The 18,099-nt window shown below is 39.6% G+C and overlaps 1 protein-coding gene across 1 annotated transcript in view; it reads left to right on the forward strand.

Annotated features, from left to right (window-relative positions):
- LOC129462958 (E3 SUMO-protein ligase RanBP2-like) overlaps positions 1-18,099 on the forward strand; it is a 62,022-nt gene that overhangs the window by 6,146 nt on the left and 37,777 nt on the right. The window contains 7 exon segments of the mRNA XM_063617045.1: positions 881-967; positions 1,979-2,046; positions 3,630-3,741; positions 4,175-4,327; positions 8,708-8,938; positions 9,284-9,429; positions 13,983-14,172. Of these exon segments, the coding sequence (XP_063473115.1) occupies positions 881-967; positions 1,979-2,046; positions 3,630-3,741; positions 4,175-4,327; positions 8,708-8,938; positions 9,284-9,429; positions 13,983-14,172 (987 nt within the window).

An 18,099-nucleotide genomic window follows, 5' to 3' on the forward strand; every position in this document is an offset into this window, starting at 1 on the left:
ACCAAAGAGAAAGAGTAGCGATGCTGGCAATTCACATATGCCAGAGAGAAGCCATGCAGTGCTTCCTTTAAGTGAAAAGGTGAGTTTTTGACTTAGGAAAGAAAAAAGATTATCTACTGGGGTTGCTAAGATCTATGGTAAGAACATATCTTTTGTCCATGAAATTGTGAAGAAGGAAAAAGAAATTTGTGCTAGTTTTGTTGTGACACCCCAAACTGCAAAAGTTACAGCCACAGTGTGTGATAAGTGCTTAGTTAAGACGGACAAGACATTAAATTTGTGGGTGGAGGACACAAACAGGAAACATGTTTCGATTGATGGCAACCTGGTTTGGTACTAGTCATCGTTTTGGACACTCACTGCGGTCTTGGAATTTCAAAAATAAGTTGGTTGAGTAGCTGTATACTCTTTATCACATGGATGGAACATAATCTGGTTTTATCAGCACTTTTTTTTTTTTTTGAGATGGAATCATTCTGTTGCCCAGGCGGAGTGCAGTGGTGCGATCTTGGCCCACTGCAGCCTCTGCCTCCCAGGTTCAAGCGATTCTTTGCCTCAGCCTCCCAAGCAGTGGGGATTACAGGCGTGTGCCACCATGCCCAGCTAATTTTTGTATTTTTAGTAGAAAGGAGGTTTCTGCATGTTGACTAGGCTGGTCTCGAACTCTTGGCTTCAAGTGATCCACCCGCCTCAGTCTCCGAAAGTGCTAGGATTACAGGTGTGAGCCACCGCACCCAGCCTGGTGTGTATCAGCATTTTGGACTTTGGGGTTTATGTGACCAAGGAGCCAGGCTGTGGATCTTGTTGATTATTTGAAGAATTCAATATTTATTTCTACCTTTTTGACTCCTTGACTGTAAAATCCTGATCTGATCTGTAGAGAGAACAGTACATGGACCAGGGAATCCTCAGTGCCTTAATAGATCCTAAGTACTTACTTCTTATTTCCCATAGAGGCTTACACATGGTAGGAGAAGAGATTTCTGGAATACCTTTCCTCCCCAAAGAAAGCTGGTTTCTTTTGTTTGTTAAGTGAGAGAGTGGTACCACAGGGTTTCCAAGATTTCCAAGGCTGATGAAAAATTCTTAACTTCTATTGTCTGCTTGTCTTGCTTTCTCGAATTTATTTTTTGTATGTATGTATTTATTATTTAGAGAGAGGATCTCCCTGTGTCACCCAGGCCGGAGCGCAGTGTCACAGTCATAACTCACGGCAGTGTCAACCTCCGGGGCTCAAGTGATTCTCCTTCCTTGGCCTCCTGAGTAGCTAGGAACACAGGCATGCTCCACTATGCCTGGCTATTTTTTTCCCCCTGGAGACAGGATCTTGTGTTGCACAGTCTGGTTTCAAACTCTTGGCCTCAAAGCTAGCCTCCCACCTTGGTCTCTGAAAGTGCTAGAATTAAATAGAATTAAAGGTGTGACCAACTGCACCCAGCTTATTTATTATTATTATTATTATTATTATTATTATTATTATTATTATTTTTGGGAGATGGAGTCTCACTCTGTCGCCCAGGCTGGGGTGTAATGGCACGATCTCAGCTCACTGCAACCTCTGGCTCACTGCAACCTCCACCTCCTGGATTCAACTGATTTTCGTGCCTTAGCCTCCTGAGTAGCTGGGATTACAGGCACCCGCCATCATGCCTGGCTAATTTTTGTATTTTTGTAGAGACAGGGTTTCACCATGTTAGCCAGGCTGGTCTCAAACTCCTGAACTCAGGTGATCTGCCCACTTCGGCCTCCCAAAGTGCTGGGATTACAGGCATGAGCCACCACACCCAGCTCTATTTTTTGTTTTCTGATGGGAAATTATAAAACATGGAATTATGCATTTTTCAGGCTTTAAAAAAAACTGTTAAGTGAATGAAAACGGCGTATTTGAACGTAAACTTAGGACAGATTTTTACTACTTTTGAAAAAATGTTGGAAAATATTTCTGTATGAAAAGTAAAACAACTTTTAATTTTTTTAGAAGTCAATGAAAGGATTCTGTTTTGCAAAGCTGTATTATGAAGCTAAAGAATATGATCTTGCTAAAAAGTAAGTACAAACTGTAACATGTATTCGTTTTTTTAAAATCAATGCCTTTTCTTATTTTCTTCTTTGAAATAGGTAAAAATATGTTCTTTAGTAGTTCTTCTTAAGTGTATTCTGGAATAAGGGATTTATCACTCAAACTGATGCTAAGGCCCAGCCTAGATTCCATTGAGATTGAAACTGTAATTAGTGTTTTCTGCATGCTGCTGCTTGTTTATACCAAGGGCAAGAAATTGTTTGGCTTAAAACACTTTTTCTAAAAATTGTCTTGTGTTGGAGTAAAAGAGGACCATGCCTATATCTTAATTTATTTTTGGTTAGATATCTGATACCTTAATCAGATGGAAAATAGCAATGAATAAAAAATTAAACTGTAATTGTAAGGCAGGAGAATAGCTTGTATAAAAGATCTTTAACTGACACAATATGTGATGCTCTAAGGCTCTATCCTAGGGATAAGAAGCTTGGTGATTCTGATTTCCTGACTTGGAGTGGATTAAAGCAGGAAATTAAGAGGGAGGCAGGCTTTTTTTTTTTTTTTTGAGGCAGTTATCTGTCTCTGTCTCTCAGGCTGGAGTGCAGCAGCTGGCTCCATCTTTGCTCGCTATAACCTCTGCCTTCTGGGCTCAAGAGATCTTCCTACCTCAGCTCCCCAAGTAGCTGGGGATACAGATGCACACCACCACACCTGGCTAAGGTTTGCATTTTTTGGTAGAGACAGGTGTCACTATGTTGCCCAGGCTAGTCTTGAACTTCTGAGCACAGCAGTCTGCCTGCCTCAGCCTCCCATAGTGTTGGGACTGCAGGTGTGTATTACTGCTCCCAGCTGGGAGGCAAGCTTTTAAAGGCATCCAAAGGAAGATGGAAATGCTGGTAAGAAAGGAAAATGATGGTACATAAATTATGTAACTAGCAGCACTGTGACTGTTAACTCTTGTACCTTTTTATGTGAGACTTTAATCTCTTAGTTTGGGTCTGGCTTAATTTCTCTGATCGTAATACTGTCAAGGAACCTAGAGGGTATTTACTTATTTTAGTTGTTACTTGATTTGAGAAATGGAAATTTCCTGTATTTTGTACTGTAATAAGTAATTTTTCTTGTGTTCGATTTTAGCTGGATATATTACTGTTAGAAATTACTTTCTTGCTTAAAGGGTAAATATATTTCCCTTTGTTGTTTGGGAAATTGTTGCTCTTTAGTATTTTGCATTATGGTAACTTTAAAAATGTTTACTATAATCACTTCTAATTTATTTGCAAAACTGTTAGTGCTTTACTAAAATGTGATCAGGAAGAAAAAGCAATTTATATGTTCATTTCTTATGTGTGGATAACACTGGAGAAAAATTTGGTAAATGTGACATTTAATGGTAAAATGAGTATGTGGTCAACTCTATCTACGTGTTTTTAAATATTACCCATTTCTTTCTATGAATACTTTTGAGTTACCTGCATAAATAGAGGTAGTCTTGAGTAACAATATAAACGAGTTTAGTGGTTGTTTTGATTTAAGATGTATTCTTCGGTTAGCATTTAAAAGTACAGTTCTAAGTTTAATTTACTTTTGTATTACTTTTAAAAAACAGATACATATGTACTTACATTAATGTGCAAGAGAGGGATCCCAAAGCTCACAGATTTCTGGGTCTTCTTTATGAATTGGAAGAAAACACAGACAAAGCCGTTGAATGTTACAGGGTAAGTAATAGGATTCAAATATAGCCTTTGCATAGCCAAACACATGATGCCCAGAGAAATTTACATAAGTAAGTCAAATATATTTTATGAATATCATAAAACAGGCATTGGTATCATAGTCCAATTACGTGACACAGCTTGGAACAGATTTAGAATTGTTTAACACCTATAAATTGTAAGTCTAACACGGTCAGGAATGGTGTTCTTTTGTGTTTTTTGCATTCAAATGACACAAATATAATATTTATTTGATTCATTTCCAGAAAATTCCAAGACACTTTTATTTTAACACCTTTGAAGTAACGTGTTTTCTCTAGAAGTAGAATTTAAGGGTTGGAGTGAGAATTTTTTAACCTTTGTATATAAGTATATATATTCCTACATACATACATACAATTTATTTACTAATCTTTAATTTCTTTTCTGATATTAGCGTTCAGTGGAATTAAACCCAACACAAAAAGATCTTGTGTTGAAGACTGCAGAATTGCTTTGTAAAAATGATGTTACTGATGGAAGAGCAAAATACTGGGTTGAGAGAGCAGCTAAACTTTTCCCAGGAAGTCCTGCAATTTATAAACTAAAGGTAAACAAACAAAACATAAAGGGAGAAAACTTAAGACATAACCATTTCTGGCCAGGTGCGGTGGCTCACGCCTGTAATCCCAGCACTTTGGGAGGCCAAGGCGGGCGGATCAGGAGGTCAGGAGATTGAGACCATCCTGGCTAACACAGTGAAACCCCGTCTCTACTAAAAATACAATAAAAAAAAAATTAGCCGGGCGAGGTGGCGGGCTCCTGTAGTCCCAGCTACTTGGGAGGCTGAGGCAGGAGAATGGCCTGAACCCCGGGGGGCGGAGCCTGCAGTGAGCCGAGATCGCGCCACTGCACTCCAGCCTGGGCGACAGCAAGACTCTGTCTCAAAAAAAAAAAAAAAAAAGACATAACCATTTCTAATATTTGGAGTTTAAATTACTTTTCAGTAGCAAACCTTAAGCCCAGGTGTTTGTGTTTCCTTTCAAATTTTTCTTTTAAAAAGTTTATTAAAACCTTTCTAGGCATCTGCTGTCTTATTAAGCATTGTTATACTTTATAAGTGACATCTCATTTACCCTTCTGGAATAATTAATATTTTAGAGATTTTACAGTTTAGTAGCTGTAAACTAAGTAAAGCTAAGATTTACATTAAATTCTGTCTGGTATGCAATTTTTGCTTCATTAAGTGAAAATTACCTACAGGATGACAATTTAGGGATATTTTAAAGAAGAGTTTTCTAATAACTATTGTCTGAAAGTAGAAGGGATTATATTTTGAGATAGTAAGGTTTTCAAGCAAAAGATAAAAGGTGGTTTCTCTAGTATATAAGACGTAATTACTAAAAATGACAGAAAGTTCTTGCTAGTGTGTTGACTGGTCCTGATATTCTTTATAGAGTAAAATACAGTTTACTAAGTAACTGTTCTGGAGAAAATCTACACAAATATGTTTGGCCAACATTTAAAATGTATATTGTAATGTTTTATATATTAATGTATACTTTACTGTGTATGTACAATATTAAATTATAAATGTATATTTGCCTTTAGCCTCCTCCTACCCCCATTATATATGCTTCCGATAGAAATTTAAAAAATTTTAATTTTGAAATAATTAATAGATTTTTTTGCACAGGCAGTTGCAAAGATTGTACAGAAAGATCCTATATGCTACTTCATTTTTCCCCAGTGCCTATACAGGTTGAGAATTTAAAATCCGAAATACTAAATGTTCCAAAATCTGAAATTTTTTGAGCACTGACATGATGCTCAAAGGAAATGCTCATTGGAAAATTTTGGATTTCAGATTTTCAGATTTGGGATGCGCTACCTACTAAGTATCCTGCAAATATTCCAAAGTCTGAAAAAATTCAAAATCTGAAATACTTCTGGTCCCAAGCATTTTGGATAAGGGATACTCAACCTGTTTAACCCGACCAAAGCACAATATCAAAATCAGGAATTTTGACATTGGTACAATGTGTATGTATAGTTTTCTTTCATTTGATCACGTGTAGATTCATACCACCACTGCCACCAAGATACAGAACTACTCTGTTACCACAGAGATCTTCCTCAGGCTACCCCTTTTGTAGTCATGCTACTTACTTCTGTTCACTATGCCTGACCTCGGGCAGCCATTAATCTGTTCTCCATCTTTATACTTTGGTGATTTCAAAATGTTATGTAAATGTCATCATGAAGTATGTGAGTATTTTTTTCTTTTTTCATTTTTTTTTGAGACGGAGTCTTGCTCTGTTGCCCAGGTTGGAGTTCACTGGCACGATCTCGGCTCACTGCCACCTCCGCCTCCCAGGTGCAAGCGATTCTCCTGCCTCAGCCTCCCAGGTAGCTGGGACTACAGGTACATGTTACTGTGTCCCGCTTATTTTTGTATTTTTAGTAGAAACAGGGTTTCACCATGTTGGCTTGGCTGGTCTCGAACTCCTGACCTTATGTGATCTGCCCGCCCCAGCCTTCCAAAGTGCTAGGATTACAGTCTTGAGCCACCGCGCCTGGCCAAGCATGTGACCTTTTGAGGTTGGCTTGTTCAGTCAGCATAATACCATTTCTGATCCATCTAAGTTTTGTATATCCATAGTTGGTTCCTTTACTTCTGAGTAGTATTTCATGGTCCACAATTTGACCATTCACTTTTTTTTTTTTTTTTTGAGACAGAGTCTTGCTCTGTCGCCCATGCTGGAGTGCAGTGGTGCTATCTCGGCTCACTGCAACTTCTGCCTCCCGGGTTCTCAGGTGATCCACCCACTTCGGCCTCCCAAAGTGCTGGGATTACAGGTGTGAGCCACTGTGCTGAGCCTTAACCATTCACTTTTGAGGGGCGTTTTGATTATTTCTAGGTTTTGGCTGTTGTTCAACTGCTGTGAACAATCATGTACAGATTTTTGAAGCTGAAAAAGCATTGAAAATGCTTACAAAGATAAATATTATTGATAAGTTTTTCTCTCCAGTAGTAAGCAGCTGGATTTTAAATATTAGTCTAAAACGTGAGGTCTAATTGTGCAGATTTCTTTACTCTCTTAGGTGTTATGCCTTAAACATAATTCCCATATTGGGTGTGGCAATCCAGTTAATTTGGTGTCAGTAGTGTTAAAGAACATATGTAATGGTAGGGGATTCTTTTCTTGCAGTGTAACAAGTTAGATACTTTGAAGCATTCTTTAAATATTTTCTTTAATAACTTGAAGGCACTGTTACACTTTTCCTGTATCAGATTTTTTTTTTTTTTGGAATTGAAATCCATGAGATTTATAACTGTCATGCAAAGTAATTCCATTTCACCTAAAATTTAAGGCTTGCCAAGGTAAACAGTTTCTGACATTTGTTTAATGAATGAGAGTATTACTGTTGAGAAGGCTTTTTCTCTCAAGTATGAGATAGAACTTTTTAAAAGCACTCATAGTGGTTTTTAAAAAAATTTTTAATGTAGAGTCAAAGACTAGGGCTTTTGCAATAGGGAGAGGCCAGGGTATCATCCATCTCATCCAGAAGAGGAGAAATTGATAAAGGAGAGAGGGGAATGAAATACAGCGTACTAATGGGCGGCATGGTCTTGAGAGTTGGGGAAAGATGAGTTTAAGCAGGTAAGGTAAAATGGAATTTATATGTGATAGCATCAGGTTTCTCAGTAAAGGATGAATCTAGGTTATAAGTTGAAAGTGAGGGTCAAAGGAAGGTATGGGGAAGTTGAGGAAGTAGGAGGAGGTGTGAAGTGTCAGGGAGTGGAGAAAGTGAATCTGTTAGTACTAAAATGGTATTTTGTTTTAGGCAGCACCAGTTTGATGGTTGAGATAATGAAAATGAAATCAGTTAGCTTGGGGTTATGATTTCCCAAATCTAGGCACACAGAAACCAGTTGGGAGGGTTCTTCTAAGGAAAAGAGGGAATTAGTTGAAGGGATCTGTAAGCGAACAGTAATTATGGATACAAGGGCTTATAGCATTTTTTGTCTGACAGAAGAAAGTGTGTGTATTTATTGTGTTTACAGGTGTTTAAAACTTGATGATGTCATTGTCTTGAAGGGAACTTGTCATGTGGTGGAGAAGTATATTTCTGAAAGTAAGGGTATGTAGGCCCTCAGCGAGGTGGAAGAATAAGAAGGGTGGTGTGGTGGTTTCAGTGGTATGACCAAAATACAGATTTTGAAGACCTGTGTCAGTGGCAAGTGGATGGTTGAGGTTGGAGTGGAGGACAACATCACTGGAGATGAGGTGATTAAAGAACTGAGTAGTCAGCCTGGGCAACACGGCAAGACCCCATCTCTACAGAAGATTAAAAAAAAAAATTAGCCAGGCATGGTGGTGCGTGCCTGTGGTCCTAGCTTGTTGAGAGGCTGATGGAAGAACATTGCAAATGAGAAGTGAGTGGCCACAAACCCTACTTCCTCTCCTTGTATGTAAGTTCAGAGAGAAAAAGCCATCATGGTAGTGGAGGTTATCCTGAGATGATACTCTCTTCATTTAAGGTCAGGAGGTGATGACAGTGCTTTGAGATGATGATGAAGGTAACAGAACAGTGGGAGGAGAGAGGATGAGGGATTGAGTCAGATTTAAGGAGATAGAGAGCAGTTTGAAGATAAGGACCTTGTTGCTGAGGATTGACTGGGAAGGTCTAGGCTTTTGGTGGTGACTCAGATGGACAGGGATGTGTGGCAATAGTCCTGGTAGTCTCTGAAGAGAGTATGAGCTACTGCAGTAATCACAGATGCTTTTCTTCACATACAGTTCTTGAGGCTTAGTTTCTGGGTTGTAAGCAACTCTCAGAAGGGATGAACAAGGTATATAGGATGGTGTTTTTGGTGACATCATCATCAAACTAGACATAGTGGAATGGTGCTCTTTGGGAGCATGACTTGTTTAAAATTGCACAAGTGTTACTCTAATAATTTTTCTTTTTTCCCTCTAAATAGGAACAGCTTCTAGATTGTGAAGGTGAAGATGGATAGAATAAACTTTTTGACTTGATTCAGTCAGAACTTTATGTAAGACCTGATGACATCCATGTGAACATCCGGCTAGTGGAGTTGTATCGCTCAAATAAAAGATTGAAGGATGCTGTGGCCCACTGCCATGAGGCAGAGAAGAACATAGCTTTGCGTTCAAGTTTAGAATGGAATTAATGTGTTGTACAGACCCTTAAGGTAGATTAAAGCTATTGGGTCTTTACATTTCTATATAGGCAATTAGCATACATCTTTTTGTACTAAAGCAGCAGTGCCCCTCAGGGCTTAAATTTCTTTTATTTATGTAGAACAATTATAAAATGAAATTTTTACCAGGATCAGTTAAATTTATAATGGGAAGATTGGGGAGATAACTATGATAAATGTATATATTCTTGGTGTTTTCATTTATAAGGTTGATGTAAAAATCAATATAGTTTCACAAACGTGGTTGGAATGAGAAAAGGAATTTGTAGGCATAAAATGGTTAATTTCTTAACATTTGATTAAGTTTTGTAACTTACTGTTCATTCCACAAAATAGGAATATCTGGAGTCTTTACAGTGTTTGGAGTCTGATAAAAGTGACTGGTGAGCAACAAATACAGACTTACTGCTGGCCTATGCTAATTTTACACTTCTTACGCTTTCCACTAGAGATGTGCAGGAAAGTAGAGAATTACTGGAAAGGTATGTTGACTTTGAGGAGAATGTTTTAGTATAAATTGCAGTTTTTCTTTTTGCAGTAAGTTCATTGCTCTAAACTTCTTTACTGAATCATTATTTCTGTGATGTACCTAGGAGTTATAGTTAATACAGTGAACCACTAGGAGGCAATCTTATTTTTCTTCTTTTATAGGGAAGTTCTAATTGGTTTTATATGACTTTCCTTTTTAGAGAACTCTTACAGTTCAAGCTTGATTAAAATTAGCCTTATGGTTAAATACTCAGTTTTGTCATAGTCAAGCTTAAAATGAATGTTCTAACTGCTGTTTCATATTTTATTTTTTATAATAGTATTATCTTGAGTGAAAATTGAAGTTCATCTGTCATCAGATGGCTAGGTTCACATGTACTAGTATAAGCACTTAGCATCACTAGTATTTCAGAAAATACTGTTTTAGCTAAGAAACAAAATAACTCAACTATGTGATTTACCTTTTTTCCTAAATTTTGATTTTGAAAACCAGTGTCTCCATTTTGAAAATAAATTCCATTGAACAAAAACATTACTTGGATTTGTATAAAGATGTTAGTTTAGGCCGGGCGCAGTGGCTCACGCCTGTAATCCCAGCACTTTGGGAGGCCGAAGCGGGCGGATCACGAGGTCAGGAGATCGAGACCATCCTGGCTAACACGGTGAAACCCCGTCTCTACTAAAAATACAAAAAATTAGTCGGGCGAGGTGGCGGGCGCCTGTAGTCCCAGCTACGCGGGAGGCTGAGGCAGGAGAATGGCATGAACCCCCGGGGGGCAGAGCGTGCAGTGAGCCGAGATCGCGCCACTGCACTCCAGCCTGAGTGACAGCGAGACTCCGTCTCAAAAAAAAAAGAAAAAAAAGAAGATGTTAGTTTAGAGCAGGGGTTTATTAGAACTTGTGGGCCAAATATGGCCCCTGCCTAATTTTGTTAATAAAGTTCTATTGGAATACAGCATGCCTCTATTTATGTATTGTCTGTGGCTGCTTACATACTACAAGGTTGGAGTTGAGTGGTTGCAGCAGAGATTGTATGCCTGTAAAGCCAGATTAGTATTCTCCTCCTTTTTGTAGAAAAAGTTTACTGATTGCTAGTTTAGGCTGTCCATTCGTTTGGAAGTTAATTTATTTCCCCATCTGGTATAAGTAAAGAAGTTCATTTCACTGAGTGCAGGGAGTAGGTAATTTTCTTGAAAAAGTACATAGTGTCCTAATTGGTAGGGTAAGAGCAGTATCTAAAAGAACTAACATAACTTTAAGATTATTTTAGAAACATGTAGGATGTTTTATTTTGTATTCCTTGTATACTCAAATTTTTTGGTCACAAGTTCCTTTTACATTTTTCTTAAGCACATCAAAGATCTTTGTATGTGGGTTCCTTTTTCTTTCTTTCTTTTTTTTTTTTGAGATGGAGTCTTGCTCTGTCACCAGGCTGGAGTGCAGTGGCGCGACGTTGGCTCACTGTAACCTCTGCCTCCCGGGTTCAAGCGATTCTCCTGCCTCAGCCTCCCAAGTAGCTAGGACCACAGGTGCACACCACCATGCCCAGCTAATTTTTGTATTTTTAGTAGAGACGGGGTTCAGGATGGTCTCAGTCTCTTTTTTATTTGAGACTGAGTCTCGCTCTCGCCAGGCTGGCATGCAGTGGTGCAATCTCCGCTCACTGCAACCTCTGCCTCCTGGGTTCAAGTGATTCTCATCTCAGCCTCCTTGAATAGGTGGGACTACAGGTGCCCGCCACCACACCTGGCTAATTTTTTTTTTTTCTTGAGACGGAGTCTCGCTCTGTCACCCAGGCTGGAGTACAGTGGCGCAATCTTGGCTCACTGCAAGCTCCGCCTCCCGGGTTCATGCCATTCTTCTGCCTCAGCCTCCTGAGTAGCTGGGACTACAGGTGCCCACCACCACACTTGGCTAATTTTTTGTATTTTTAGTAGAGACAGGGTTTCACCGTGTTAGCCAGGATGGTCTCGATCTGCTGACCCCGTGATCTGCCCTCCTTGGCCTCCCAAAGTGCTGGGATTACAGGCGTGAGCCACCGTGCCCAGCCCACACGTGGCTAATTTTTGTATTTTTAGTAGAGACAGGGTTTCATCATGTTGGCTGGTATGGTCTTGATTTTTTTTATTATTATTTATTTATTTATTTATTTTTTGAGACATAGTCTCACGCTATCGCCCAGGATGGAGTGCAGTGGCGCCATCTCGGCTCACTACAAGCTCTGTCCCCAGGGTTCACACCATTCTCCCGCCTCAGACTCCTGAGTAGCTGGGCCTACAGGTGCCTGCCACCACACCTGGCTAATTTTTTGTATTTTTAGTAGAGATGGGGTTTCACTGTGTTAGCCAGGATGGTCTTGATCTCCTGACCTTGTGATCCGCCTGCCTCGGCCTCCCAAAGTGCTGGGATTACAGGCATGAGCCACCGCGCCTGGCTGGTCTCGATCTCTTGACCTCGTGATCCGCCTACCTTGGCCTCCCAAAGTACTGGGAGGTCTCAATCTCTTGACCTCGGGATCCGCCTGCCTTGGCCTCCCAAAGTGCTGGGATTGCAGGCCTGAGCCACTGCACCTGGCCGTATGTGGGTTATTTCTATCAGTGTTTATTACATTAGAAATGATAACAAATTAAAAATATGTAATCCATTAAAAATGTAATAAGCCCTATTGTGTGTTAATAATAATAGCTTTTTTTTTTTTTTTGAGATGGAGTTTTGCTCTTGTTTCCCAGGCTACAGTGCAACAGTGTGATCTCGGATCACTGCAGCCTCTGCTTCCCAGGTTCAAGTGATTCTCCTGCCTCAGCCTCCCAAGTAGCTGGAATTACAGGTGCCCACCACCACGCCTGGCTAATTTTTTGTATTTTTAGTAGAGATGGGGTTTCACCATGTTGGCTGGGCTGGTCTTGAATTCCTGACCTCAGGTGATCCACCTGCCTCGGCCTCCCAAAGTGCTGGAATTACATGTGTGAGCCACTGCGCAGGGCCAATAATAGCATTTTTTATGAAAAATAATTATTTTCCAATAGCAAAAAAGTAGTCAGAAAAGTGTCATTGTTTTTGCATTTTTGTAAATCTTTTTAATGTCTCGCTTAATAGGACATAGCTAGATTCTCATTTACTTCCTCTTTCAGTCTGTAAAACTATTACATGTCATGAAGCCTCTAGAAAACTCAGCTCGGCCGGGCGCGGTGGCTCAGGCCTGTAATCCCAGCACTTTGGGAGGCCGAGGCGGGTGGATCACGAAGTCAGAGAGAACGAGACCATCCCAGCTAACAACAGTGAAACCCTGTCGCTACCAAAAAGACAAAAACTTAGCCGGGCATGTTGGCACACGCCTATAGTCGCAGCTACTCGGGAGGCTGAGGCAGAAGAATCGCTTGAACCTGGGAGTCAGAGGTTGCAGTAAGCCAAGATTGTGCCACTGCACGCCAGCCTTGTGACAGAGCGAGATTCTGTCTCCAAAAACAAAAAAAACTCAGCTCTACATACATGAGAAAATGAGTATGTAAAATATACATTTTTTTTTGTATTATTGTAAAAGTAATTTTAACTTCATGGATCCCCTGAAGGGGTTTTTGAGAACCCCAGAGATCTTTAGACCTCACTTGCTCTGGTTGCGTTATTGTAAGCTACTTTAAAATCATGCTTCACGTTTAAGTGTTTGCTTTTTGCTTTTACTTTTCTTCCAAAGTGAGGATTTGGAGAAACATTAGGATTTAGAAGAACTAATTTAGAATATGGATTACAAATAATAGGCCAGGCATAGTGGCTCATGCCTATAATCCCAGCACATTGGTAAGCTGAGGCGGGCAGATCGTGATGTCAGGAGTTCGAGACCAGCCTGGCCAACATAGTGAAACCCTGTCTCTACTAAAAATACAAAAAAAGTTTAGCCGGGCATGGTGGCAGGCGCGTGTAATCCCAGCTACTCAGGAGGCTGAGTCAGGAGAATCACTTGAACCTGGGAGGTGGAGGTTGCAGTGAGCCGAGATCGTGCCATTGCACTCCAGCACAGGCGATAGTGAGAGACTCTGTCTCAAAAAAAAAAGGAAGACAATTTATTTAACGCTGTAATGATCTATATAGTAAAAAGAGCAATTACTGTATTGATACTCAAATACCTGTCAGTTATTTACTTATAATCTGGAAATGGTATGTCTAATTTGAGAAATTACAACTGTTAATTAAATAATGAAACTATATGATCAGGAAGAAACTACAAAATAGTCTCCCAAATTTATCCTGGTTTATTTTGAAATGTGTACCTATAATCACTAATCTTATATTTATCCTGTGATTGGAGGGCTGGAAATAACTGGGAATAAGACATCATTTGAGAGGTTAAGCATGAAGTATAGGAAGCATGCAGGATAAAAATAAGCATTAGATGATTCATAATTTATAACATGGGGAATAAGAATTATTAGAAGTTGAATGTGGAAGATGAAACTTGAAATACAATTTTTATTTTGTTTTGAATTAAGTAAACCATGATTATTCACAGTGCAGTAAGTGTGTATTATCTGTTTATATTTTCATATTACAGTTTTGATAGTGCTCTTCAGTCTGTGAAATCTTTGGGTGGAAATGATGAACTGTCAGCTACTTTCTTAGAAATGAAAGGACATTTCTACATGCATGCTGGTTCTCTGCTTTTGAAGATGGGTCAGCATAGTAATGTTCAATGGCGAGCTCTTTCTGAGCTGGCTGCATTGTGCTATCTCATAGCGTTTCAGGTAAGTCTTCCACTTGTAGGAGCAATTGACATTTCACTGAGGCTTGATGTGTTTTAAATGAAGGTGTGCTCTGGTATGTAATCACAATATGTGAACAAACCTGTGGAATTAAAGTTAAAATGAAGGAGTCAGTTTGATACAGTGGAAAATAACTAAGCATACACAATACTGGTGAGGCTGGTGAAACAGGGATGTTGAATGCACTCTTGTCGAAAGCCTGCATTGCCATGATTTCTTTGTAGACAAATTTGAATAGTTTGATCTTTTTACTCTGCCATTTTTGGGAGCATGATAAAGATGTAATCTCATATTATGGGTAAAGCTTGATTCAAAAAGATGTGTTACTTGGACAAAATCCTAATAAGTAGATGTAGGGCAGTGGCTTTATAACCTATGATAGAAGAATATGACTGCAATTTAACATGTTAATTGAAAAACATGTATATAACATTTATGACTGTATTGTGTATATGTAACAGTATATCTATTAATCTTTGAAAACATAAAATCTTTTCTTATTTTTTATTTTTTTTGAGACCAAGTCTCTCTCTGTTGCCAGGCTGGAGTGCAGTGGGCGTGATCTTGGCTCACTGCAACCTCCACCTCCTGGGTTCAAGCGATTCTCCTGCTTCAGCCTCCCGAGTAGCTGGGACTACAGGCGCGTGCTACCACGCCCAGCTAATTTTTTGTATTTTTAATAGAGATGGGGTTTCACCATGTTGGCCAGGATGGTCGCAATCTCTTGACCTCGTGATCTACCTGCCTTGGTCTCCCAAAGTGCTGAGATTACAGGCGTGAGCCACTGCGCCTGGCCTTTTTTTTTTTTTTTTTTTTTTTTTTGAGACAGAGTCTCGCTCTGTCACCCAGGCTGGAGTGCAGTAGTGCGATCTGGGCTCACTGCAAGCTCCGCCTCCCGGGTTCACACCATTCTCCTGCCTCAGTCTCCCGAGTAGCTGGGACTACAGGCATCCGCCACCATGCCTGGCTAATTTTTTTTTGTATTTTTAGTAGAGATGGGGTTTCACCGTGTTAGCCAGGATGGTCTCGATCTCCTGACCTAGTGATCCACCCGCCTCGGCCTCCCAGAGTGCTGGGATTACAGGCATTAGCCACTGAGCCCGGCCTGTAAATCTTTTAAAAACACTGTTGATAGACAGTTCACATGTTAAGTGCTAATATTTACTCAGTAGAAACTTCTTTGTTCATAAGGAATGGATTAGTGAAAATTAATGGATTTTAGTGAGGTTCACTAGGTAATATGAACATTAAAAGGTTCTTATAGAAATTCTCAAGTAGCTGATAGTTCTTATTTTTATTTATTTTATTTTTTTTGAGATGGAGTCTCTCTCTGTCGCCCAGGCTGGAGCACCGTGGCACGACCTCGGCTCACTGCAAGCTCTGCCTCCTGGGTTCACGCCATTCTCCTGCCTCAGCGTCCTGAGTAGCTGGGACTACAGGCACCCACCACCATGCCTGGCTAATTTTTTTGTAAAAAAAAATTACAAAATTACTGTGCCTTGCCAATAGTTCTTATTTTTAGTGGAAACTTTAAAATTTATCGGTCTGTGTGTCTATTAGAGTCTTGCTGTGTCACCCAGGCTGGAGTGCAGTTGCATAATCATAGCTCACTGTAACGTTGAACTGGGCTCCAGCTTCCCAGAGTGCTGGGATTATAGGTGTGAGCTACTGTGCACAGTCTAAAATTTTTTGATATGTAGTTTTGGGAGGCAGAGTCTCACTCTTGTTGCTCTGGCTGGAGTGCAGTGGCATGATCATAGCTCACTGCATCCTCGAACTCCTGGGCTCAAGCGATTCTCTCCTGACTCAGCCTCAGCTCAGTAGCTGGGACTACAGGTGCCTGCCACCATGCCTGGCAACATTGTTAAATTTTTTGTAAAGACAAGGTCTTGCTATGTTTCCCAGGCTGGTTAGTCTTGAACTCCCGGCTTCAAGTGATCCTTCTGCCTTGCCCTCCCAAAGTGCTGGGATTACGGGTATGAGCCACCACACCTGACTGTGAACTTTTGATAATAGAATGTTAGTTTCCCACTTAATCCATTCACTCAGGTCTCCTTTCCTAGATGACAACTATTGTTAGGAGTTTCTTGGGTGTTCAGAAATATTTTTTGCATATGCAAATGTGCAATACATTCTTTCTCTACTTTTAAAAAATACTGTGCCTCAATGTAGGTGTGCTTTACCTATTGCCAGATGCCTTTCTTTTCTAAATATTTCTTCATTGTTCCACTTCAGCACAGAGATACCTACCTCAGTCTTTATTAACTACCACATATTTCTGTAGAATGAATATATAATAGAAACATCTTAGATGCTTGTATTTTATTTTATCAGTTTATTTTAAAGCTTAATGATCGAATGATTATAAGCATAAAATGTAGGTTATGTGCTGGCATTTGGGTATTTAAGAATTGGCTTTTATGGCAAGATTTTCAGACTCTTAATCAGAGGAATACTGTGGTTCTAGTAAGTACATCTGCATTGCAGCTAGGTATTAAACAAAGTCTCTTGAAACCTTTTAGTTAAGATGAGGAAATAGCCAGGCGTGGTGGCTCACACCTACAATCTTAGCATTTTGGGAGGCTGGGGCGGGCCTGAGGAGTTCAAGACCATCCTGACCAACATGGTCAAACCCCATCTCTACTAAAAATACAAAAATTAGCTAGGCATGGTGGCGGGTGCCTGTAGTCCCAGCTACTTGAGAGGCCGAGACAGGAGAATTGCTTGAAACCAGGAGGCGGAGGTTGCAGTGAGCCGAGATCATGCCACTGCAGCACTCCAGCCTGGCGACAGAGCGAGACTCCATCTCAAAAAAAAAAAGGGAAATAGTGAATTGAGATGATTTGACTGAGTGGATTCACAACTAATTAACTGGTCACAAATTCAGCTGTTGAATAATTTTGTAAAACAGGCCAGGTTTATGAATTGAGGTCAGTTTGAAAACAAAAAGAATGATGTCAACATTTTGTTTCTTATTTTGTGTGCTCTTTTCAACATATAGATGACAAACTTTGACATGATGTTTAGAAAACTTGTGAGTAAAAGGATAGGCGATATGAATATTTCTAAAATTCAAAATCAGAAGCTTTTAGGTTCATAAATAATATATTTTGAAAAATGAGCATGTTTAGAAAGAATTATATATACACGGTTTAAAATTCTGGCGGCTCTTAAGAATATGCTATGAAGACTCCTTTCTGTTCCCTAGTTATTTACTTTCTCCACCCCAAAGAAACTAATGTTACTGCTTTCTTGTGTGTTCTTCAGGAAATGTTTTATGCATCTCCAAGTAAACACGCACACATCCCCTGTCCTTAAAAGAAGGAGGAAAACATTTGAACATTGCATTTACTTTATTTCCATTAACTGTATCTTGGAGATATTTCCATGTCTGTATATATAAAGGGCATTCTCATTAGTTTGGATGCTTGCATATTATTCCATTGTATGGATGTACCGTAGTTTTGGAGTTTTTAAAACCAGGGTCCTAAAACCAGGACATTAGCTTGCTTTCACTTTTTTTTAATGCTACTTCAAGTAATTTAGCAATGATTAACTTGTGCCATGAATTCCTGAAAGAATTGCAGTATCAAAGTATATCTGTGCATTTATAATTTTTAGAACTGTTGCCAAATATCTAACCCTAAAGAGGTTGTATCAAATTACATTTTCACCACCAATTAAGAAAGTGGTGATAGAATTAAAAGCCGATGCTCTGGTGATCCATATGGTTACTTTTGGCATGTTTCTAGTAAGTGGGCATTGCCTATGACTGGACATTTTCAGTCATGGACATTCATTACTTTTCAGGATAGCCCAGTGCATCTTTAGGTGATTTCGTTCTTGATACTTCCTTATATAGAATAAAAATATTCTTCAAGCCTTCTACCTGTTGGTCTTGTTTCTTCT

This window comes from Symphalangus syndactylus, chromosome 14 (genome assembly GCF_028878055.3).
Source record: "Symphalangus syndactylus isolate Jambi chromosome 14, NHGRI_mSymSyn1-v2.1_pri, whole genome shotgun sequence".
Taxonomy (NCBI): domain Eukaryota; kingdom Metazoa; phylum Chordata; class Mammalia; order Primates; family Hylobatidae; genus Symphalangus; species Symphalangus syndactylus.